This window comes from Bubalus bubalis, chromosome 18 (assembly GCF_019923935.1).
Source record: "Bubalus bubalis isolate 160015118507 breed Murrah chromosome 18, NDDB_SH_1, whole genome shotgun sequence".
NCBI lineage: Eukaryota > Metazoa > Chordata > Mammalia > Artiodactyla > Bovidae > Bubalus > Bubalus bubalis.
In genome coordinates this window covers 12,972,393-12,995,455 of record NC_059174.1, presented here as the reverse complement: position 1 = coordinate 12,995,455, position 23,063 = coordinate 12,972,393, and the positions used below count along the sequence as shown (strand labels likewise).

Genomic DNA, 23,063 nt, shown 5'->3' with positions numbered 1-23,063 from the left:
GCATGGACCGCCTGCATTTACCCATCATCCATCCATCGATTCACTGACAGCCAGTCCTGAACTCTCAAGCCCTGTTTGCCACCACAGTATTGCTTCTCTAGACCCCTCAACAAGTAGGGCCGGCCTTCTGAGCACATAATCAGCCCCCACAGTGGCTGACACAAAGCCTAGAGCCTGGGTGCCAGGCAAACTCTGATTTTTCTTTTTTTTAACTTAGTGGAGACCACCATGGAAAACCTAGCCTCAGTGTCTCCAGCTTTGCTTCTACTGTTACTCAGAAATCCCCAGGCCTTGGTTCCACTCAGAATTACAGACAATCACCATGTCCACCCTGTGAACTTCAGAAAATTGGGTGACCTTGCTGAGAAGCTGGAGGGTGCTGGAAAGCCTGTGTGGGGAAAGTCACTAAGCCTGCCCTCCACAAGAATGGGGGGTTTCCAATGAGAGAAATGAAACTTTCAGGAGCCCCAAGGAGAGCTAAAATAAAGCCACTTGTGGCCAAAAGAAGTCACACTCATCAATCTAGCCTGGAGGGCAGGTGGTCTGGTTGGGTGAGTGGGAGGTCACAGCATCACAGCTACGATCAAAGGCCCATGGTGGGTCTGAACCTGGCTGACCACTCAGTGTCATATAATAAGCCAGTGTCTTATTCCTCCAGCCACAATCGGGGTCAAGCTATGGCTGATGCAATAATTAAATGACACAAAACATCTTCAAGTCCTGGTTTGGGCTCAACAGTCAATGTGACGGAGATGCCACACATGTGTTGGGGAAACAGAACTGAAGTTCTGAGACTAATGAGGGCAGTCCCCTGTTCACAAGTGCAGATGGAAAAACTAACAGAGGAGCACCACCAAAGCACGACTTTTAAGAACGAGTTTCCTGAAGAGGAAAAGACATTTGCAACATGAAAAGGACACAAATGTGAGTCCCATACGACTGCGGACAGACACAGCAGGGCAGCGGCACAAGGCAGGGTGGCTTCCACATCAGTGAAGGGCTTATCAGGTACATTTTTTCCAGGAAAAAGAGTGAGTTAATGATCCAGGCCCTAGTAGGAGTATGCATACTCAGGCCATCACCCTTGGATTCTGCAGAGGAATTACAACCACAAATCTTGAGTGGTAAGAAGTCTGAGACTGTAACAGCAAGCAAAGAGCCATCCGTTTACCAGCATCCCAGCCTTCTGCCTCCTTGCCACCATCTGTGGTCACTTCCAGCGAGATAGAGGGATGATATAGGTCAACCTAGTCAGAGAGGGAGGCTGCTAACTCTTGCGCTTTCTGAGAGGCTGTACACGCCGTGTCTCACTTAAACTTGAAACAACGTGAGAAAGAAGCACCATTACTTCCCCGACCCTGGTGCAAATGTGGAAGGCGAGGCTCAGGCTGACCCCTCACCCCCGACCCCAGAGCATCCCCTGGAGCCTGGGCCACCAGCCCATCTGCACATGCGAGGAAGTGCAATTCTGGACCAGCTGTTGAAGCAGGAGCACCCTGAGTGCAACCCAGGGGCACGGGCACCTCTTAGACCTTGGGGATGCCCTGCCTGTCAGAGCCCAGGGTCTGTAGGTGCCGCAGAAAGTCACTCACTCTCAGTGTCTCTTTTGTGGGTTGTATGTATCCATAGAAACAGTAGGCTTTAGGGATTCCCTGGTGGTCCAGGGGTTAAGACTCGGTGCTTTCACTGCTGGGGCATGGGTTCGATCCCTGGTCAGGAAACTAAGATCTGCAAGCCACATGGCACAGCACCACCGCCCCTAAAAAAAATAAACAGTAGGCTTTGCTTCCAGTGAAACGCACCTCCTGACGACTTTTGCTTGGAATGCCACTTGACATTGACTCCACTTCTGCTGATTAAAGATTTTTTTCAGGCCATTCAGCTCTCCCCAACTGTTTCCTTCCCAAGGTGAAAAATTTCAGAGTTTGCCCCTCTCCACAAATAGGCAGAGACCAAGCCAGACAGGCAGAAAGGCGTCTTCACAGAGACTCGTATGTTCCCTGAGGAAGATCGCAAACCAGGGCAGGAGAGAAGGGTGCAGCTGGGTTTGGAAAGGAAGGCTGAACTACAAAGCTCTTTCTGTGCTTGTGACTAAATTTTCTTTCAACGTTGGGAATTCGAAACTGAACTCTTAAACAAGATTCACCATGTAAAGAGAGTATATTTCACTGTAGATAGTTGAGGAACAACAGAGAAAGAGAAAGAAGAAGAGGTCAAATAGCAGGTGCACCCCTCCCCCCCATCTGAAGGTGGCTGCTGTTACCATTTTGGTATAAATTTCTTTGATTTTTCCACCCACTTTATAGGCTCTACTACTACTACCCGGGGTTGAGTTGTTCCTTTGGGATAGACTCTGATCTGAGCACTTCACATATATTAGTTCATTTGCAGTAGGTACTATAATTTTCATTTTACAGAAAGTGAAAATGAGGCCCAGAGTGGGGTAGGTCTGCCCAAATTCCTTCAGCAGGTATGCAGCGGACCCAGGTGGGGACTCAGGCGGTCTGACCTTCAAGCCCATGGTCTCTGCCGCTGCCGTGAAGTCGCCTTCGCGTTTTCTTTGCCCCCAGTTTTATTGACATATAACCTGGTGTGCGTTTCAGATGTACAGCATAGTGATTTGATATGTGCTTATTTTGCAACATGATGACCACAGTAAGTTCAGTTCTCATCCACCACTTCACATAGCTCCACCCTTTTTATTGTCATGAGAACTTTTCAGATCTACCCTCTGAGGAGCTTTCAAGTATGCTGTACGGCATTATTAACGATGGTCGTCAGGCTGTACATTAGACGCCCCCCCACCTTCCCCGGGACTTATCCATCTCATAACTGGAGCTTGTGCCTTTATCCACCTTCACCTGCTTCCCTACCCCCACCCCCCATTTTCTGAAGCCAGGAGGAATCTGAAAATTCACTGGTTTGGAAATAACAGGAGAGAGTTCAGAGAGCCGGCAGAAAATCTTCAAGGCACCTCCTACACTGGCCCAACGTCCAGCCTACCCTTCCTGTGACGCTTTTCTCTCCTAAGGCTGGACCCAGAGCCGCCAAGCCCCCAGACAGGAGAGACTTCCCCAAAGGGGTCATAGTGTGCAACCCCTGACCCAGAGACACAGATCCTCCCACTGAAGTGTGGGGATAGGTCCCCGCTGGGCTCAGCTTCTCCAAGGCCAACACTCCCTGTTCCAAGAGGCCCTGGGAAAGGCTCCTCCGCGGAAGAGGCAGCGACCTTGGGCCCAGATTGCATCGCACAGCCGAGAATCAAACTGCTTGTTCCTCCAAACATGGCAGCTCTCCCAGAGCTCAGCAAGCACCTGGGCTCCTCCAGAGCACCCCCAGGGCCTACCAGATAGGACTCTGGAACGCGGCACTCCATTGTTTCACTCATCTGTACGTCAAGAGCACTTTGTGCTTAGAGGTGTACCTCCGGGTTTTTAATAGCTACGCTGGATCCCACCACACGGATGTAGCAACATTTGCCAAAGCAAGTCCCCAGGGACTTTGGATTATTTCCATGGTTGGCAACTCCGTTCTTAAAACTACAATAAACAATCATGTAGCCAAAACTCAGCACAATCCTTACCACCTTTGATCTATTTCTGCAAGTGGAATTACAGGTCAGGTGAGACACACGGTTTTAAGGTTTTTGACTGAAACTCCCAAGCTCTCCCTGTAGAAATGCCTGTTATTCTCCACCAATCCTTGTGAGAATAAATGACATAACTTTTAAGAAACTACTGGCTAGCACTGAAAAGAGTGGGCTTCCCTGGTTGACTCCGTGGTAAAGAACCCACTTGCTAATACAGGAGACCCGGGTTTGATCCCTGGGTCTGGGAGATCCCTTGGAGAAGGAAATGGCAACCCACTGCATTATTCTTGCCTGGGAAATCCCAGGGACAGAGGAGCCTGAACGGCTTCAGTCCATGGGATTGCAAAGAGTTGGACACTGAGGGACTAAAACAACTGAAGAGCACTGCCGAGTGAGCAGAACTGAATCTGCCTGGGACAAGAAGTTGCTTTCCTGTCCACCAGATGGTGCTGTTAGCTAAGGTTTTTGCATCCTGCATGCCAAGTCGCCTGTCTCCTGTGTCTCCTGCAGTGGCAGGTGAGTTTTACCACCAGCTAAGGTTCTCTTGCCTGGAAAATCCCATGGACAGAGGAGCCTGGAAGGCCGCAGTCCATGGGGTCGCTAATAGTCGGACGCAACTGAACGACTTCACTTTCATGCATTGGAGAAGGAAATGGCAACCCACTCCAGTGTTCTTGCCTGGAGAATCCCAGGGATGGGGGAGCCTGGTGGGCTGTCTTCTATGGGGTCACACAGAGTCGAACATGACTGAAGTGACTTAGCAGCAAGGTTCTAGATTTCTGGTAAGGGAAGTCTGAGGTACACACACACAGACAAATCAAGTTTACCCTTGGAAATCTAGTACCGTCTCACATGAAAACCAGGTAGAAACTGACAATGGTGGCACAGCTGCCACGAGACGGTGGAAACACCACTGGCGGTTGTCACCATCCAGCTATTAAGTCTTCTGCAGGTTCCCAGGAGCCCCCACGGGAGACACCGACAAGTCCACATGCATATCCCGCCCCTCCCATCTCCCTTGTTAATTCTTACCCTAGGAAAGCTGTAGTGGAGTGGCCTGGTTCCTTCCACCTGGCTCTGGCTCCTTAGAGCCCTGGGCTTATCACGGTTGTTAATTTTACACTCTGATGAGCAATTATTGATTGCCTGTCTATGTCTGGAGGAGGTGCTCCAGGAGGTGCTCCAGGAGGTGCCTGCTATGGGAGTACAGGGTGGAGGAGCTCGGGACCTCTCCTTAGAGCATTGCAAATAACTGCCATCCTCGTAAAACAAATTTAGTGATAAATAAACCACAAGAAGAGAGGCGACAGAATGAGCACCACGTAGGTTCAGGGCACTGGTCAGACAAGTCCCGTTGTTCTGCTGAGACTGTTTCCTCATCTACAGTAACATCAGCAGCTCCTCTATTAAATGAGACTTTGTACACCAAGGGCTCATGCCTGATAAAGGGTCGGAAAGTTTGCTTAGCTTTGGTTGTCTGGTCTTTGCCAAGCAGCACCCTCTAAAAGGACAGTGGGAAAAACAAGAGCTGAGAGGTTATTTCTGATTCCACCAAGTCACTGACTTAGACATCTCGCAAGCTAATATTTGTGCTGTGTGATCTTCCAGCTGCCAAGGCTTGTGGAAGTGTTTGGTTCGAACACTGCACATGAAGGGCTGGCCTGTTGGGGACAGCGGGGGGGGGGGGGGGGGGGGGCTGTGGAAGGTCCAAATGATATGCTTTGGCTAAATCCCCAGGATGGGATTCTAAATTCTTTCTCTGTGCACACGTCAATTTCATCAGCAAGCATGTCTGACTCCTGCTTGCAGGCCTGCAGTGACTGGTCATCTTGCATTTCCCCTTCTGACTCTGAGCACTGGTTACCTGCTGGCCCTCCGACCCAGGTGCCTCTGGAGTCCTTCAAGGCTAAGGCCCTTTCACCCTGCAGACCGGGCTCCTTCAGGAAACCCCCATTCTGTCAATGTAACCGAGCTTTCTGCAGTCCGGTTTTCCCAGATTCTTTGTCGCTGCTCCTCTAAGCCATGAGCCCTTGAACGCTGCTCATTGGCAAAGGGTTCCCCCTGCGATAGAATGAGAATTTCCGAGCCCAGGAATGAATGAGCTCAGATGCGAGATCGTGCTCCCTCAGCCCTGGGATTTAGGGTCCTAGGCCCAGCCTAGATCTCGAGAGCTCGCCACCCCTCTTCCCCCCCCCCTCCCCCCTCCCCCCCCCCTCCCCAGAGGCGGTTCTGACCATCTTAATATATTCCGCAAGTCCCCGGGATGAGCGGACCAAGCGGGGTCCTACCACCTCGGGCCTTGGGCGCCCTCCAGGGCGGCAGGCATTGCCTCCTCTGACTGAGACCCTAAGACGCCCCAAATTCCACTCATCCTCTGCGGTGGCCCCAGATCGTCGGCCCTGCTGTAACCCACCCGCTTCCGCTCGAGCAGCGGGGGTCCCCAGTGCACGCGGGAGAGGGGCGGCGATGACCACGGAACTAGTGAGGGGGGCGAGGAGCCCAGTGCTCCGCGCGCGCGCGCGCGGCGGAGCCGGAACTCCCGGGACCACGTGGGGCCAGGGTGGTCACCACCATCCGTGCAGGTCACTGCGTACTCGCGTGAGCCGAGTCGCAGCCGTTCTTCTCAACGGGGGCGGAGGCCACACCCCCAGGGCGAGGCGCGTCAACGATGGGGCGGGTCGGGGGCGGGGCCACCGTCCCGGTATAAATGGTGGAGTTTGCTAGCTACCGCCAAGATCGCGGTAGAAGAGCCGGTTCTCTCCGGTGGGCGGCGCGCGCCGGGTGTCCGGACTTTCCCGGCCCTGCCCGGCCCGACCCTGCGCGGCAGCATGGCGGGCTCAGGCCCCAAGCGGCGCGCGGCGGCGGCCACCCTCCCGGCGAACGAGGAGGAGGAACGGCAGGCGCGGGAGCGGATGCTGGCGGCGCGGGGCGCGGACGGCGCGGAGGGCGAGGTGACCCTGCAGCGCAACATCACGCTGCTGAACGGCGTGGCGATCATCGTAGGGACCATAATCGGCTCGGGCATCTTCGTGACGCCCACCGGCGTGCTCAAAGAGGCGGGCTCGCCCGGGCTGGCGCTGGTGGTTTGGGCCGTGTGTGGCGTGTTCTCCATCGTGGGCGCGCTCTGCTACGCCGAGCTGGGGACTACCATTACCAAGTCGGGCGGCGACTACGCCTACATGCTGGAGGTGTACGGCTCGCTGCCCGCCTTCCTCAAGCTGTGGATCGAGCTGCTCATCATCCGGCCCTCCTCGCAGTACATCGTGGCGCTCGTCTTCGCCACCTACCTGCTCAAGCCGGTCTTCCCCACCTGCCCTGTCCCCGAGGAGGCCGCCAAGCTCGTGGCGTGCCTCTGCGTGCGTGAGTACTGAGTACCGGGCCCCGGGACACCGGCGGACGCGGGGAGGGTTGGAGTAGGGGGTGTGTGCCGAGCCGTGGTCGCCGCATCCTTGGCCCTCCCGGCACTCCTGGACTATCCTTACACCCCGCGCCCCCCGCCCCCGTCCCCGGTCCGACCCCGGAGTTCTAGACTGAGGGCAAGGGCCCCATTACCACGTGCGTTTCATTCATTCCTTTCCACACCGCCTTGGGAACTCCGCAGTGAGTCACACAGCAGGGTCCCCGCCCTGAGCCTTGCCAGTAGCGCCTTCCCACTCGGTCCTTCCGGAACCATGCTTAAGCTGACCCTTACTTACCTCTTGAGAGGCACCCACGTGGAGTGCCTGAGAAGCCTGTCTGTTTCTGTGTCTTTTGACTTCCCCAAGCCTTACTGTTTGTGGAGAGAGATCGTAGTTTAAAAAAAAAAAATCAACAAACGTCGTTCAAACATGCTCAGTCAGGAAGGGCTGACTCATACAAAACCAATAATAGTAAAATTGTGCGTGGGTAATGAATGAGTTGCTCTTGTAGACAATGGAAGTTTGCATCCTCTAACCAGTCTTAAAAGAGGGGTGCTTAACTGATTCTTAAGTGTGTGCAGGGTGGGTGCTGGCTTTGGGATCCCAAGCTGTGCTGAAATACACACACTGGGCACAGCCCAGATGTTGGTGGAGGAGGTCCCAGGATGTTGGTGGAGGAGGTCCTGGTATGTTGGTGGGTTGTTTTCTGGTGGTATTTCAGGAAAAAATTTTTGTACTGAAAGCCACACGATTTTCGTATCTTTGTCTATGGCTGCAAACATCTAGGGAGATGTGCAGGGTGGAAGTGTCCGGCCACCTGATTTGAGGCTCTGCCTAAACCTTGAGGTGCACAGAGGTGTGGGGCCAGCAGGGCTGGTTTCTGTCCAAGTCCCAAGACTCAGGGAGCTGTGCCATCGCTTGGAGCAGCTTTGACCAGCAGTACGCGCTGGCGCTGTTGGAATTCTGGAGCCTGGGCACCATCACTGTGTGTGTGTTGGGTGGGGGGCTTTCAGAGGCATACTCTGGGAAGTGGTGTCCCAGGGAGACCTGAGACCACAGAGCGGCCGTGCCGGGGGAGGGGGATGTCTTGCCTTTGAGGGGAATTTCAGCAATGAACATCTCAGCTCATAAAAACCTTTGGCCCAAATCTAGGAACAGTCACAGAGATAGTTGATTTGCCTGAGGGCAGGGGAACCTGTGGCTTCCAGTGGGCTTCTCAGACGATGCTTTGGGCCGAGTGAGGAAAAGCCCCTCTTTGTTGATTTTCTGTCAGTAGAATTTTCATTGTCCGATTTTCATCGTTGCTAGGTCTAATGTTTGGGCCCAGGATGTGATGACATAACACTGCCTTAAAGGTCCCCTCTGTGATCTTGGAAAGTGGATCCCTCACTTTCTCAACCTTTTGGGTTTAAGCAGGTGAAGCCATGGGATGGATTCTGGAGTGGCTGTGGCGGATAAGCCCTCACCAGGACTCCTGTGGGCGGCAAGGAGGGTCACATAAGTTCCACCCCTTCTCGTGCGAGCTGGGATGACGTTCTTCACGTGTCCATTGGCCATTCTCTGCTCTTTTCCTCTGAACCACCCTTGCGAGTGTGTTGTGTGTGTGTTGTATTTTCTGGTGAAAAGGAGATTTTCAGTAACACAAGGATATGCTGTCTGAAGGAGGGAGCGCTAGTCTAGAGCCTGCCACATATAGAGGGGGATGGGGGCTTGTCCGAGGCTGGCAGGAAGGTCACAACCACCCAAGAAAGGGTCTGCTCTTGGGCGCATCTGAGATGGCAATGAAAAGCCACAGTTTCTAAGTGTTGTTTGATTATTGCACACATGCCAGGTTCGCACTCCCTGAGCCCCCCGCTTGTGGCAGCAAGCCCACGTGCCCCAGCCCAGCAGCCCACAGCCTGAGCCAATGCGTGGTGAACGGCCCAGGGGCCCACCCTATGAACAGCATGTTGTGGAGCCACAGTTTTGCCGATTGCCTTTCCTGCCCCCAGGCATGCCCCAGGACAGCTGCTCTCTACATATGGTGGCTCACATTGGGTCTGGTGCTTAGAGTGATCCTGCGGACAAAATAAATGGGGGAAGGTCCCTTTTCTTGTAGGTCTGACGTGGAAATGACAGCGTGGGGCCCTTCCATGGTGTGACCCTGGGGTTTCCGTCTTTCCGTGAAGGTGAATGACACAAGCTCCGTGACTCTTTGCTGACAGCCCAGGAGTCCACTGTGACAGCCCGGGAGTCTGCTGTGCGTCTAGGTTTGCAGGGATCATCCAGCACTTACTGATGGCACCTGAGATTCAGGTGACCCTGGGTTTTATCAGGGTGGCAGAGGTCACTCAGGTGAGTGACTGAGGATCTCTCCGGGCCAGACTCAGAAGTTGTCTGAGTTGTGGACACAGAAGGTGACCTCGAGTCGCCCAACCTCCCCCTCGCCCTCTCCCACAACCCCCTAGTTATCACCCATCTGGTGGAACCTGGCAGGTCTGCTGGTGGCCAAGAACGGGACTCGACATCCCCTTCAGCTTGGTGGCCCTTAGTGGGCCTGGAGAGCACAGCTTCCCTCCTTCTCCCAGGGGTCAGATGGGATGCCAAGGCTCCCCTAAGGTGAGCTGGCCTCACTGGGCAGCCTGTGTGGAGTGGGGGTGGGGTCCTCAGCTGTTGTCCTCGGGGACCCATGACCTGGGATATCTCCTACTCGTGGCAGGTGAAGAGCCTGCATTCTACATGTGGACAGACTTGGGTTCTGTTTTAGAGAAATTCATGCAACCACCCAGCCTGTTTCTGCATCTGTGACTCGGGTTCCTGGTGTTTGTGGGAACTCTGCCATGATGTATCTGATGCACGTGGCACCCCACACAAAGGGTCACACCATGGCCGTGATCATTCTCGCCCTCGATGTCTTGAGCTAGAAGCCATTCCTCGCACCCCATTTTAGCGTGGGGGTTGGCGGCGTTTCAGCCCACCCCACTGGCGGCCCCTCCCAGCACTGGGGCAGCCGTTGCTAGCTGGCTCCAGGGCAGGATGGTCAGTTGAGGTCATGACGTGAAGAGGGGCTGTGTGGCAGCACACCTCTCCCCCAGGATTCCCATTGTGGTCCCCCCTTCCTGGCGATGAGAGACCCTCCTGGCGTGTCCACCACCGTGTCCCTGGGCCTCAAACCAGGCCTGTCCCAGCAAGGCCGGCACACCATCCGCACCCGCTACAAGCTGTCTGGATGTCTGCCAGCTGCCCGGCCTAAGCCCCTCGTCTCGCGAAGCAGAGGCTTCTGGGTGTTTCCAAGGAGCTGGCGACCCTGGGATTGCAGGCTGTGAGCTGAGTGCAGACGACAGCCGGGTAATTAGCCCTGAAATCCAACTTTCCCGGCCAGACATGAAAGCACTCCGGCCCAGTCACGGGGCGCAGCGGGTACTCGACAGAGCGCGTGACCCAAGGGAGGCGGGAGACGGCATTTCTGACCCTTTTAAGCCTCTGGGTCACGGGCCCCTTGATGATCCCTCACAGTATGCAGACCCTGCCCAGAGATGTCCACCCCAAACCCTCAATCGCAGGTTCCCAGACCCCCGGGACCGCTGCCCCTATCTTGGCAGAAACGCCCAGCCTTTGAGATCTGCCATCCCTCCAACTTTACAGCCAGGGAGACGGGGTGTCCTCGTCCTGAGCCGCCTCTGTCACCCGGCATGTGGGGACGTGGCCGTGTCTGTGGTGAGGGTGGAGGGTGCCAGGGTCTGGGACAGTGGCTGATACCATGTCCAAGTGCCTGGTCATCAGGGGCAAACACTAGTGGATCTGAGGTTTGTGTCCTGGACTTCCTGGGAAGCACTCCCCGCCATATTCCACCCCTCACCCCATACCTTCCCCCACTGTGGGGAGTCAGACCCCTTACAGGGAGCTGTCTAGGAAAACGCCATATTCCTCTCAAGACCTTCCCCTTGCAAATGACGTTCCAGAGCAGGGTGGCCAACAGCTGCCCTATGGATTCCAGCTGCCTTGTGGCCATGGGCCCTGTCCTGTGCCCATGCTGGCCTCCAGTTCCTGTCCTCTCCTTCCATGAGAGGTGCCGGGGACTGGGCATACGTGACTCCACACCCCTAGTTGGTGTGACCTTTCTGGGTCTGCTGGGTCTGGATTGACCAGGGGAGCTCCCAGAGCACACCTGACCCCCCCTCACCCCCCAGTTTTGCCCCTTCCCTTCCCCACAGTGGGACCACTGCTCCATCCAGCGGTGGTTCTTGGCTCATGGTTGGGGTCCTGTCTGCATCCTGGTAGGAGGCCCCCACCCAACTCTTTCCTTAGTCCTGGAGAAGTCCTGAATTCTTGCTTGGGAGGGTGGGCTGGTGGGTGGCCTTGACACCCTCCTGTGCCAGAGGGAGGTGTATCCTACCCCAACCCGGCCCATCCAGACCAGCCTCCAGGCAGGGGCAGTTCTCTGGGCCCCACCCACCCCACCCCCGGGGGATTTGCCTGTTCAGAAGCCTCCAGCATGCTGTAGGCAACCCAATCCGCCCTGAGTCACCCTGACCTTGGCTGCTGGCTGACAACCCAGAGGAGAGTCACCCCAAGTGTAGCCAGTACAGAACTGAGGTCTCTGCCCAAGGCCGGTACGGGATTCAGCCCTCAGCAGGGACACAGGCTACAGGGCTGGGTCTTCTTCAATTGGTACTCGTCAAGGACATCCTGTCAGCCGAAAGGCTCCTGAGGCCCTGGCTGTGTAACCTAGGGCTGGGTGCTGGGCCTCTCTGGTCCTGGGTTTCAGAACCTGGAGCAGAGCAGCGCGGGCAGGTTGTACCTGCGGAGGGTGTGTGAGTTCTGACCCATTTCAGCAGGGGTCCAGTTTCGGAAGGACTGGCCAGGCAGGAAATGACAGAGCAGGTGTGCCTGGCAAGAGGACCAGGAGCTCCGACCCCACTGGGCACAGGGAGGGGCTGTCCGCTCAGGGGGTCTGGGCAGGGAGGGAAGGTCACCAGAGTCTTGACAATCATGCATTCGTTCCCTGGGTTATGGGGATGAATGGGGGAGTCCCTCCAGAGTTGGTGGCTGGCCCATCACAGGGGACCAGGTGAGTGTCCTCGGGTCGTGTGGGCAAGGGGCTGTCTGCCTGCACTTTGGTGCGGGGTCCTCAGGCCCTGAAGTCAGCCCTGTTTGGTCCACGTGAGGACTCTTGCTGGGTGTTGAGGCTGAGTCAGGGGAACAGATTGGGGACGGGGGCAGCCTCGCTGGGAGGCAGACACGCATGAATGGGGGTGTTCACAGCGGAAGGCAGGCTACTTCATCGTGCTTCCCCACATCCTGCTCAGGACCCCTGCCCCAGGGCCCCCACCAACGTGACAGCCTGCTTCAGAGTCCCCTCCCCTCCAGGGATGTCAGCAGTGTGTGTGTGGTGGGGCCCTAAGGACTTGGCCCAGTTGATGGGTCCCCACCCTGACTGCACTTGGAACCATCTGGTTGGGAGGTGTGACGTCCAGGCCCCCCAGGCTGACCAGGTCTGCAGTAGCACAGTGTAGGAGCCTGTCACAGGCACCGGGGCTGACGACCCCAGGCAAGGGGCCACCGCACAGGAGTGGGACTCAGGAGGCCTGGATGTCCTCACCCCCCTCCCCTAACTAGCAAACTAGGTTTCGGAGTGGGGGCCGTGGGGTCCCGTCAGCCTCAGGTGCAGCAGGTTTGCAGTGAGCTGGGGGTTTCCAGACCATGGAGGTGCGAGCCGGGGATGGATACTAACTGTGGAGACACCCGCACGCACAGCCTCGGCTCCTTAGCACATCTTCACTCGACCATGACCGCTCAGTTTAATAACTTGCAGGCTCCCTGCAGCAGTATTCCCAGTTAGCTGATGAGGAAATACAGAGGCTCAGACCCAGTAAGTCACCAGCCCAAGATCACACAGCATGTGAGAAATCAGGACCAACTTAGAAGGGGCTCCTTCCTGTGGCTCCTGGGTGTTCTTGGGGTTGTGGGGGGCCTTTGGGAACCTCTGTTTATTCTGCAGGGCTCTGCTTTGGAAGAACCCAATAAAATGAGATGTGGCTATTTTTGGAGTTTCCTGCTAACTTCAGGGTTTGTGTGTCAGCAGATCTCAGACTGGACTGAACCTGCCTCTTTCTTGTGTGTTTGAAATGAAGTGTCAGTCCCGGTTTCAGACGCTGGCTGAGACTTCTGCCTCCGAGCAAGGGTGGGGGAGCTCTGGCCGGGTGTCACCCAGCCCAGGTTAAAAATGGAAAACACGAAACACGTGTTCCAGGGCTGGTCGCATTTTCAAATGTGACTTGGCCTATTAGTAATTGTTTTCATAAGAAATCAGTGATCGACAAGGGCTGTGTCCCAGCTGGACTGAGGTTTTGTGTTTGCCTGTTCCTGCGTCCACGGCCTGTCTCTGCAGAGATTGGACATGGGAATTAGATGGAACCCTGGGTCCCATCTGAGCAGCCCCTGCCCCTGAAATTCCCTCATTTTCGTTCAGTTCTCCAGACTCTGGAAGCTCCGATCTTGAGTGGCCAGTGGTGGGATCGTTGGTGGTCCTGGAGCCGAGCTGTCGCCCTGCATAGGCTCCGCGCACCAGTGCATCTGGAAGTGAGGCCAGCCTCCTCAGATGTTTGGGGTACGGATGAGTCCTGGGCATTCACTCTCTTGGAGCCAGTAAAGGGGAATTACATGTCATGAAGTCAGCTGCTGGTTCTCCGTGTGGGTCCTCTGGACAGCACCCCTCAACTGTCAGAAACGGTGGGTTCTCGGGCCTGCCCAGTCAGATGCTCTGGGAGGTGGTACACTCAGTGGGAGACCAGTCTGTTATTGGGTGGGGGGAGTTAGGGCAGGAAGGGAAGAAATGCTGGGTGTGGGGTGCAGGCCACCATGGAGGCTGGGCCTTGGGATGGGGGGCTCGCCCCAAGCCCAGAGGACGTTAGGGAGTCCGGGACCAGAGTGGAGGACCTGGTTCACCGAGTACCCTCTGAACCCTGGGTCCCTGCATGCTGAGCGGATTTGGACAATAGGGTCAAGGCAGGACACACACCCCAGAGCGACTCGCTGCCTTTTCAGCAGTCAGCCCCACTGCCAGCCACTCTCCCAGCCACCTTAGCCCACCTGCGGCCAGGGCTTCGGGTCCAGATGCCCAGTGAGTGACCCTGTTTGATGGGTAGAGGCTCCGACAATGGGCAGGCTGGCTGCCTGGGCCCGGGGCTCGTCTGGCCGCGGTCGCAGTGGTCAGCACCTGCTGCTCTCTGGCCTGGTACCAGCTGCTGCCCCAGGAGACCAGCTGGCCTGGCTTCCTGCAACCCGTGTGTCCTGCCAGCCACTTCCTCTCCCATCTCAGAGCCCACTGAGGGCTGTCTTGGGGTGCTGCTGGGGGCCTGCCAGCAAAGCTCTGATAAAACGGTGCTCATCTCCCTGGCATCTCAGTCCCTCCCACCTGTGTGGGGTCGGCAGTTACTCCTGGGCCTCAGACTGTCTTTTCCTCAAGTGTTGCCCCTTTTTTATCAAGGACCCTAAAAAGAAGGCACCTCTTTCAAAGAGACTCACTGGCAGCTTCTTGATAGTGAGGTTCCAGGCTCTGGCCCATGGGCCCTTCATCCTTTCATTCTTGGGGGTGGGGGGCGGATGGTCCCTGCAGACCTGGGGACAAGGGAGGGTCCATGGCTGCAGCCCCCTCACAGACATGGGGACGGTGGCTGAATTTTCTGATGAGTGGGGGCAGCCAGTCCCCAGATGCTGTGGTTCTGGATGGTTCTGTTGCCTGCCCACAACCTTGCCCTGGTGTGTTTGAACTCCAGCAGAGGCAGTTAGGGTGAGGGACTCTGAGGGTACTGAGTAGGGTGTAGACAGTGGATGCTTATACTTTGCCCCAGCTGTCAAGGTTGTTATTTTGTTATTGGCATGCACAGAATCCAAGGGCAGCCCTGATAAGGCTCATGAGGGTTTTACCCTCGGTCAGAGAGGGAAATGGGTTTTGGTGTGTTTTTGTTTTTAAGTGAAAACAGCCCCCGCTGTGTTTCAAGTCCAGCATATGCTGGGGGCTGGGAGGCTTGCCCCCAGTGGCTGACAGCTGACAGCCTGTGTGTGAAGAGTTATCGGAGGTGGACCATAGGCCTGGAGAGTGAGATAACCGGTCAGGCTGGGCAAGGCTGGGCAGAGCCTTTGGGTGCTGCTCAGATAGATAAATGCCCTGGTGCACGCCTCCCGTTTGTATGCTCACCCCGCTCAGAATACTTTCTTCTACCTGCAAGTCGGCATCGCGGGGTGGGGGTGGCTTACAGTCTGCAGACAGGACTCTGAACTCAAGCCACCTGGTTGGCCAGGTTGCAACTGGAGTTGGCACTCCTGGTCAGGCTCTAAGCGTGACCAGTGGTCCAGGGGGCCATGGGTTGCGAGTAGCCCACCAGGCCTGCCGGGGGTTGTCCCTCCCTCACTGCGCAGCATGTCCTGCCCTCCCAGACATGAGGATGGGTGCAAGTCTGTGAGTTCGTTATGGGGGGATGGTGACTTTGCAGGAGGTGGCTGGCCCTCTAGCGGAAACCTGAGGCCCCGACCCCCTTGCAAGGTAGAACTGGGGCGCCCCTGCAGGGCAGCAAGGTGCCATGTTACAGCCAGACAAGGCCAGGACAGGCCTGGTCCTGAAAGCCTGTGGGACCAGCCACCAGGCCCCGCCTGCCCTGCCATCTGCCCACAGCCCACAGCCGCTCCTCTCCCAAGCCCACCAGGCTCTATCTTCTGGCCCCAGCTGTTGCCTGGTGTTTATCTGGGGGGTGTCAGCACTGGGAACCCCAAGGGAGCCGGCTTCCAGCCAGTGCCTGCCTACTGGTGCCCTGGGGCAGACTGTGCCCCTGCCCTGAAGCACAGGTGGGAGCTGCCCCTAACCATGGTGATGACAGCAGGGACCCTAGTTTTACCGGATGACCCCTCCATCCTGCAGTGTGGAGCTGAGGCGCCTTGTTGAGGTGATGGACTTAAAGCCAGGGCAGCCAGAGGCCGACCCAGCTTCCCAGACGGCCTCCCAGCCCTGCTGTCTAAGGCTGGGATGGAGCCCCATATAGAATGGACATTATGGGGAGTAGTAAAGCGTTTACTCATCGGCCAAAGTCAATGAACATTAACGTCTCATTCTATGCTTTTATTCTTCTTTCTGTAAAAGAAAGGAATGTTACCGAGTCCCCTTTGTCCTGGGATCCAGCCCATTTCCCTCCCCACCAAAGAGCCTCCACTGTCTGAGACAGAGCTAAGCTCAGGGTCCAGGGAGCCCTGGGGTCCCTGGGGCTGGGCTTGGCCAGCCACACCCCTTTTCCTGGGTCCACAGGGGGCTGGGACGCCTGCCGGGCATGGCCCTGGTCCCCTGAGGGGGGGCCCTGGGGCTGGGCTTGGCCAGGCACACCCCCTTCCTGGATCCTCAGAGACCTCATCTGTGGGGTGGGGAGGGGAGCCCCCGTTCCCCTTGGGGCGGAGACCCCCACACCCGCTGAGGGGCTGAGGTGTGCAGAGATGACAGCAGCGAGGGCTGCTGGGCGGGAGCGCCGGCTCCCCGTCCGTGGCTCTGGCCACGCCTCTTCCCCGCCCCGCCCCCACCCCTCCCGGCTTCCGGCTTCTGACCTGGAGAGAGAATGGAGGAGTGATGCAATCCTCCAGCCTCTTGCTGCATGCGGAAACCAAAGCCTCAGGGTTTTTCCTTTCCACCTAAGGAAATATAGGACTGCCTGGAAAGGTCGCTCCTCCCCCAACCCTTCCCCGCTCTCTGCTCTGTCCAGGCTCCTCGGGCCACTGGTGGGAGGGCACCTGGGCTTGCCCTCCCAGGGCCCCTCACCCTGGGTCCCAGCCACATGGTGGGTTGCACCATCCTGGATGCTCAGGAGAAGGAATTCCCTGCTGCTCCACCTCTCCCCACCCACAGTGGGGGTATGTGTATCAGAGGGGCCCCAGAGTCCCAGGTCTGGCCCTGTCACGGAAAACAGGGGTCCTTTCTAAGCCTCTGGCTCCTCTTCTGTGCTGGGAGTGGCAGTGCTGATGTGCATAATACAGGACAGCTGTGTTGGGGCTGACCTGGAGGGCCTGGACTGAGTGTGTGTCCACCCCCGAGCCACACGCTGAGGGTCACTGGTGCTGTTTGCCCCTTGCACATGTCGGCCCCTTCATCTGAGCCTTGAGCCTCTCCCAGCCAGGGCTCAGCTCCTGCCGCTGAAGACAGCTTTGGTGCCCTGGGGGGCCCCCTCTGGGGCCGTGGGGGGACTCTGCCCCCACGTTCTCAAGGCCTCACATGGGCCCCACCGCCCTGAGGCGGCTGTCCACCACCAGCCTCTGACAAGTGCAGGACCACCAACTGGGAGCCCTGGGGGCCCGGCCAGGGTCCCCATGAGGGAGGGCCACTCCGGGTCCATTTGTCACAGCCCTCCACTGTCATGCCTGGTGTGGGGACATCTGAAGGTTTCAGTTTAGGAGCAGGGGCCAAAGGCAACTGGTTTTAAGGCAGATTTTAACCTCTACTTTCTGGCGTGTGGCAGACAGTCCTGATCAGCCATTGCATGAGCCAGGCTCAGCGCAGCAAAGAGAAAAGGACAGGGAGGGTGGTATTACGCTATCAGTTAATTTCCGAGAGAGAAGCTGTGGGTAGGGGCTGGTCCTAACCAGAGCTCAAGGGGCCATTTCCTGTCTTTCACCCACCTGGACTGTTGTGTCTCATTTAGTTAATTAGCGTGGATTTATTTCTTTGGGGGCCTTTCTCTCACTTTGTAAAAGTACATGTAAATAATTTAGCTGGGGAGGGAGCCACGTGGCACCTGCCAGCCCAGGTTGGTTCTGTCTAGAGAAGCGCTGTGTGCGGGGTGTGGTGGACAGATGTCCTTCCCATGGGTCCAGGCTGTCCGGTTAATGTTTGACTGCCAGCCCGCCCAGCATAAAAGGCCCTACCTGCGCCCTGGCCACCCCCCTGGGCAGCTGGTGTCAGCAGCAGCATGAGGCAGAGCCACCCCTAGGGCCATCACGCCAGGCATGTTTCCACGGGGGACGCAGTGGAGAAGGCATGGGTGTTGGGGGCTGGTTGGTTCATTTGTTTTCATCTCATCCACAAGGGATGTGGTGGAGGAGGGCACCGGTAGGGCTGGTTCCTTCCTTCCTTTTCATCTCATTCTATTTGCTTTTGAGTTTACAGAGTTGGCTGCCTTCACGCCAGCTCGCCAGGCCCCTGAGCACTCAGCCCCTGCCCCTGCTCAGGTGTGGGGTCTCCCCGGGTCCCAGGTGGGGCCTGCCTGTGTTGTTGAGTTTGTGGAGCCCAGCTTGCCTGCCCTGTGCCCCCGCCCCACATCTCCACCCCACCGCGGGGACTGCCTTGGGGTGGGGTCTTCAGTACCTGCCTCGACACCAGCAGCAGAGTTGGCGCTGGTTCTCTGGTCTAACCACTGGGACCCCCAACTGTACGTCTCCTTCAGCCCCTCCCTGCACCCTCCCCCTTGCCGACTTGTCAGGCTTAGGCCTCATCCTCTGTGTCCCCAGGGGATCCTACGAGGACCCTCTGAAGAGAGGGTTCCCCCCTTGAGAGGTTAGGGTGTCAGATAAATTGTGCTGAAGTGTCAGGTGGGAGCAGAAAAGTGACTGCGTGCACACACACCCCCCACCCCCACTGTGGCAGCTTGTGCTTCTCAAGGGCGCCCCCTGGAGGGACTCAGGTGCGGGTGGAGGTGTTTTGATTCCCCATGGGAGGTTGAAATCTGTCCATCAGGAAACCTTCCCTTATGGCAGCCTGGGGGCACCTGTGCTCAGCCTGTGGCCTGGGGTTCCCTCCCTTCTAGAGTCCAGATGGTCAGACCCAGGAAAGGGGCTGGGGAGTGCCTGCCCCTCTGCCCGCGTTTCCACAGCACTCACTTGCTGCCCTGTCTCCACAGTGCTACTCACGGCCGTGAACTGTTACAGCGTGAAGGCCGCCACCCGCGTCCAGGACGCCTTTGCCGCTGCCAAGCTGCTGGCGCTGGCCTTGATCATCCTGCTCGGCTTCATCCAGATCGGGAAGGGTGAGTGCGCCTAGGGTGGGGGCGCTGTCTCTGGACACCTGGCCCCAGATTCACCCCCTTGGCTAAGGGGATTCACTAGAGTCAGTGGGTCGGGTGGTCCCAGGAGAAGCGCTGATGCTGAGGTAGGCCCAGTGAATGTGGTCACCGGCTAGTTGTCAGTCCTGGAGCAAGGGGAGAAATGGGGCCACCACGCAGACCACGGTCCCCTGTCCACACAGGGCGGGCGTGGTGGTGACGCGGGGTCGAGGGGAGAGCTTGGTGATGCACCTGCCGTGTCAGGAGTGTGCCCAAGAGGTGTTGTTGCCAGTGCTGGTGGGTCTTCCACTTGAGAACGTGCCCCCAGCCCTCTGCAGGGCCCCCGGTGCCATGTGGATGCCCGCCCACCATCCCCACCCCTCCCACGATGGCCACCCACGTGGCATGATAGGTGGCCCACAGAGCTTATCCGGGGGGGGCAGGGGCAGGTGGAGTCAATCCCGTTTCTGAAGGAGGGTGTCTCGGTGAACAGAGGCACAGCTGGATGGTAGGCCGGGCTGGCCATCTGCTCAGCTGCCGCAGGTCAGTGGCCCCGCAGGGCTGTCCCCACCCCAGCCCCGTGTGTAAGGAGGGACCCTGGAGCCTCACTCTGCATCTGGGTGCTGATAGAGTCGGGGGCAGGAGGTGGGAGACCAGTCTGTGTCCCCTGGCTTCCTGGGATCTCACGCCCCAGCATTTTCCTGAAGACAAGACTGTGTCTGGAGCACGCTGGCCAGGCCAGGCTCCAGGTGTCAAGGGGGTGACGGCTCTGAGGGAGGTGGTCAGGGTGGAGGGGACTCCCTGCCGTCTGGAGCTTACGTTGGGAACCTACAGGTGGGAGAAGAAACCCCTCCTGTGCCACCAGCCTGTCCTGCTGGGAACTGTGTCATGTCTCCCAAGGAGGAGGACTTGCTGAGGGAGATTCGCTTGGCTGGTGTGATAAGATGCAGACTGACGAGGAATGCAGGGGGACTGGACTTCTGTGAAAACAGATTTCAGCAGGGATAGCAAAGAGCTTTTGTTCAGCTTGAATACATAACGTGTTTATAATTCTGTTGCCGTCGAAAACATCCTCCCCCTGAAGCCATTCCTTTCTGAACCTGGGAAGCAATGCAGCGTCTGCAGAATTCCTGTCTACGGGTTTTCCTCCAGATGGTCCCCTCCCTTCTAGAGGACTTTGTGGAAACCACCCTTTCCCCATGACAGCCACCTGATCTCCGCTCCGGTGGCTGCCCCAGGGTCCCGAGCTGAACGTTGGCAGGAGGGCCAGGACCCTTCACGTGGGGCTCAGCACCATGGTGCCCGGATGGCCGCAGGCCGCACTGCATCTGGAGGGCAGACCTGTGTCTCACAGACTGGCCCATGCATTGTTTCTGCTGTCCTTCACCCAGTGCCTGGCCCCACCGGCCTGCCTGGAGCCCAGGGGTCCCAGGGCTGCAGAAGGGGCTGGGGCGTGGGGCCAGCAGGTCTGGTTCCAGGCCTCTGTCGCCTCATCCTTGATGCCGTGAGACTCACAGGCAGTGTTGCCCTCCTTCTCATCCTCCTTCCCCAGGACCAGACCATGAATAGGAAACTCAGATTGGGGAGGGTCAGCCCCGACCAGGATGGCTTTTCTGAGGGCCGGAGAGAGGGTTGGTGTGTCCAGGGACCACTCTGCAGTCCTGGACTGAGATTGCAGGTGTGGGAGAGGCTTGCTGGGAGTGGGGGTGGGGGGATCGGGCGTGTGGGCCCTCAAGACCACTCCCAGCCTTTTCAGGAAAGGGGAGACTGAGATTATCTCAGATCCCAGCGGGCATGGCTCAGCCGGGGGAGGCCACAGAGAGCAGCAGGCCCAGCGGCAAGGTTGGGAGTGGAGCCCTGATGACCAGGGCTGAGCGAGAAGAGAAGCGTGGGCAGCTTTTTGTGTTTTTGCTTTTATCTGTTTGCTGTTTACCTACAGCACCTGCAAGGCCCTCAGCCCAAGGTCAGGCTGTTCCCGGATTGGAGGGTGGGAGAGGTACAGAGAAGACGGGTCCCTAGAGCCCAGCCCTGCCCAGAGGACACACGGTGGGACCTCGTGGGTGCGTGGATGCGGTGGCTGGGGTCACCCTGCAGATAAAGGGTGCCCCTGCTGGAGGTCATGGGAGGGGACCAGGCAGCCCCGCCCCACACCCCCCACAGCAGCTCCCGCGAGCTCACCTGGCACTGGGCCCAGCAGGAGTCCTGGGTGTGGAGGCCACTGTGGATGGTCACCATGTGCAGGGACATAAGCTCCCTTGGGTCAGCCCACCTGCATCCTGCCCCAGGGCGGTGTCGGCAGGTGGTGGGGAAGGCCCTGAGCAGCTCTGCTGGTGGTTGGGGGGCAGGGGGAGCTGTGGGGCCTGGAGGAGACCCTCATCCCGGGAGGATCTGGGGCTCAGACTGTTCTCTCCAGGCAGAGCCCTGTGCCTCCCAGAGCCTCGCATCCTCATCTGATAAGCGGCCGCAGCAGCCCCAGGCCTGTCTCTGGGTCGTGGGCAGGTGCCTCGGGCAGCCTGTGAGCAGAGCTGCTCTCTTCAAAATCGGGGGGAGATGTTTTGGATACTCCTAGGCCCGGCCACCCAAGTGCAGGACTCAGGGTGCCCGTGACAGGCCGTCTTAGAGGGGTCAGGACCACACAGGACTGCTGACTGGGGCCACGAGGCTGGGCTTCCGTCCTCCCCCAGTCACCCGTGCCCCAGAAGACAGGGCGGGCTCCTGGTGGGCCGTCTGATGCCCGGAGCAGCAGGTCCCATGCAGGCAGGGCGCCACAGCTGCAGTGGGAGGACGGATGCAGGCGGCTCACCCCCTCGGGTGCTCTTTGATGGTTTTTAATTGAGACCTTTCTGTCTGCCAGCGCAGCTCACATGCTTTGCTTGTGAGGCCCGCCCAGAAGAAATCAAAGGCCTGGCAGCTGGCTCTGTCTTCCTGCCGCCCCCACTCAGCCCCGCCCTGGGTGGTCAGCAGCAGGCCGGCGGCAGCAGGGCAAAGCCCTGTGCTGGGCGCTATGGGTGCTCGGGGGTCTCCCAGCCTGTGCAGTGGGCACAGTTGGTGCTCGCGGATCTGCCTACCCATGCAGTAGGGAGAGGGTCCTTTGAATCATCACACCAGTCTTGATGTCCAGCGGCAGCTCCTCCAGGAGTTTAAAAGATGGATGACACAGTAGATAGGCTGGCCGTGGGAACCGTCCAGTCCTCGCCCCCCACCCCCTTAGGCAGAGCCAAAGAACAGGCACCGGACCCCAGGTGCCCAGCCCAGGGTGGGGAAACAGGAGAGAGGACCCCTGACAAGCCCACTGCAGAAGTAACACCCCCCCCCCCCCCCCACCAGGGATGCCTGGTCTGTGGATGGAGCAGGGGGCAGAGCTGACTTTCAGCAGAGCTCAGCCCTGCGGCCAAGGACCTGCTTGCTGGCCCAGTGATGGAGAGGCGGGGTCCACGGCCAGGCTGTTTCACGTCCCAACTATGCCTGTGCGTTGCAGAGTGGAGACTGCGGCGTCTGAGCCCTCGCTTTGCAGAGTGTCCTGGGGTGGCCGCAGCACAGGACACGGACAGGGCTTCAGACACTGTAGTTTCAGTCTCAGAGTCTTGGGCCGGCAGTCCACAGTCCAGGCCGAGCTCCCTCTGAAGCTGACAGGAGGAGCCTTCCTGCCTAGTGCTTCCCAGGTTCGTGGCCACATCACATGGCCTCCATCCTCACGTGGCCCCCACGTCTCTGTCTTACAAGGACACTTGGGGAATGGGGCCCACCCTAGTCCACGGCGTCTCGCCTTGCGATCCTTGCCTTGATTACATCTGCAGAGACCCTTTATCAGAGCACGTCATGTTCTGAGGTTCCAGGGGGGACATGAACTGTCGGGGGTACCCTGTTCAGCACCTGGCATCACGTACACAACCACTGTGTAGAACCCCAAGAGTTACGGAGGGACCAAGCGAAAGATTCCAGCACAGTGGACCATCCCCCGCCCTGGTTGAGGGGGTGACTTTCTCACAGTCGGCCTCCCATCCGGGGAGGGGTTCTAGGGGCTGTGGCAGGAGGGGCGGGTCCTGGTCACCCTGAGGCTTTGGGATTTTTCTGGCTTTCCACCAG

The 23,063-nt window shown here is 58.0% G+C and overlaps 1 protein-coding gene across 3 annotated transcripts in view; it reads left to right on the top strand.

Annotated features, from left to right (window-relative positions):
* Positions 1 to 6,314: 6,314 nt before the first annotated feature.
* SLC7A5 (solute carrier family 7 member 5) overlaps positions 6,315 to 23,063 on the top strand; it is a 28,780-nt gene continuing 12,031 nt past the window's right edge. For 2 of the 3 annotated variants that reach the window (XM_025268507.3, XR_003104499.3), the window contains exons 1-3: positions 6,315 to 6,949; positions 13,439 to 13,576; positions 18,837 to 18,962. In XM_025268507.3, the coding sequence (XP_025124292.2) occupies positions 6,418 to 6,949; positions 13,439 to 13,576; positions 18,837 to 18,962 (796 nt within the window). In that variant the 5' untranslated portion in view covers positions 6,315 to 6,417. The remainder of the gene's footprint in view (positions 6,950 to 13,438; positions 13,577 to 18,836; positions 18,963 to 23,063) is intronic. The other variant, XM_025268510.3, reaches the window with a different exon arrangement.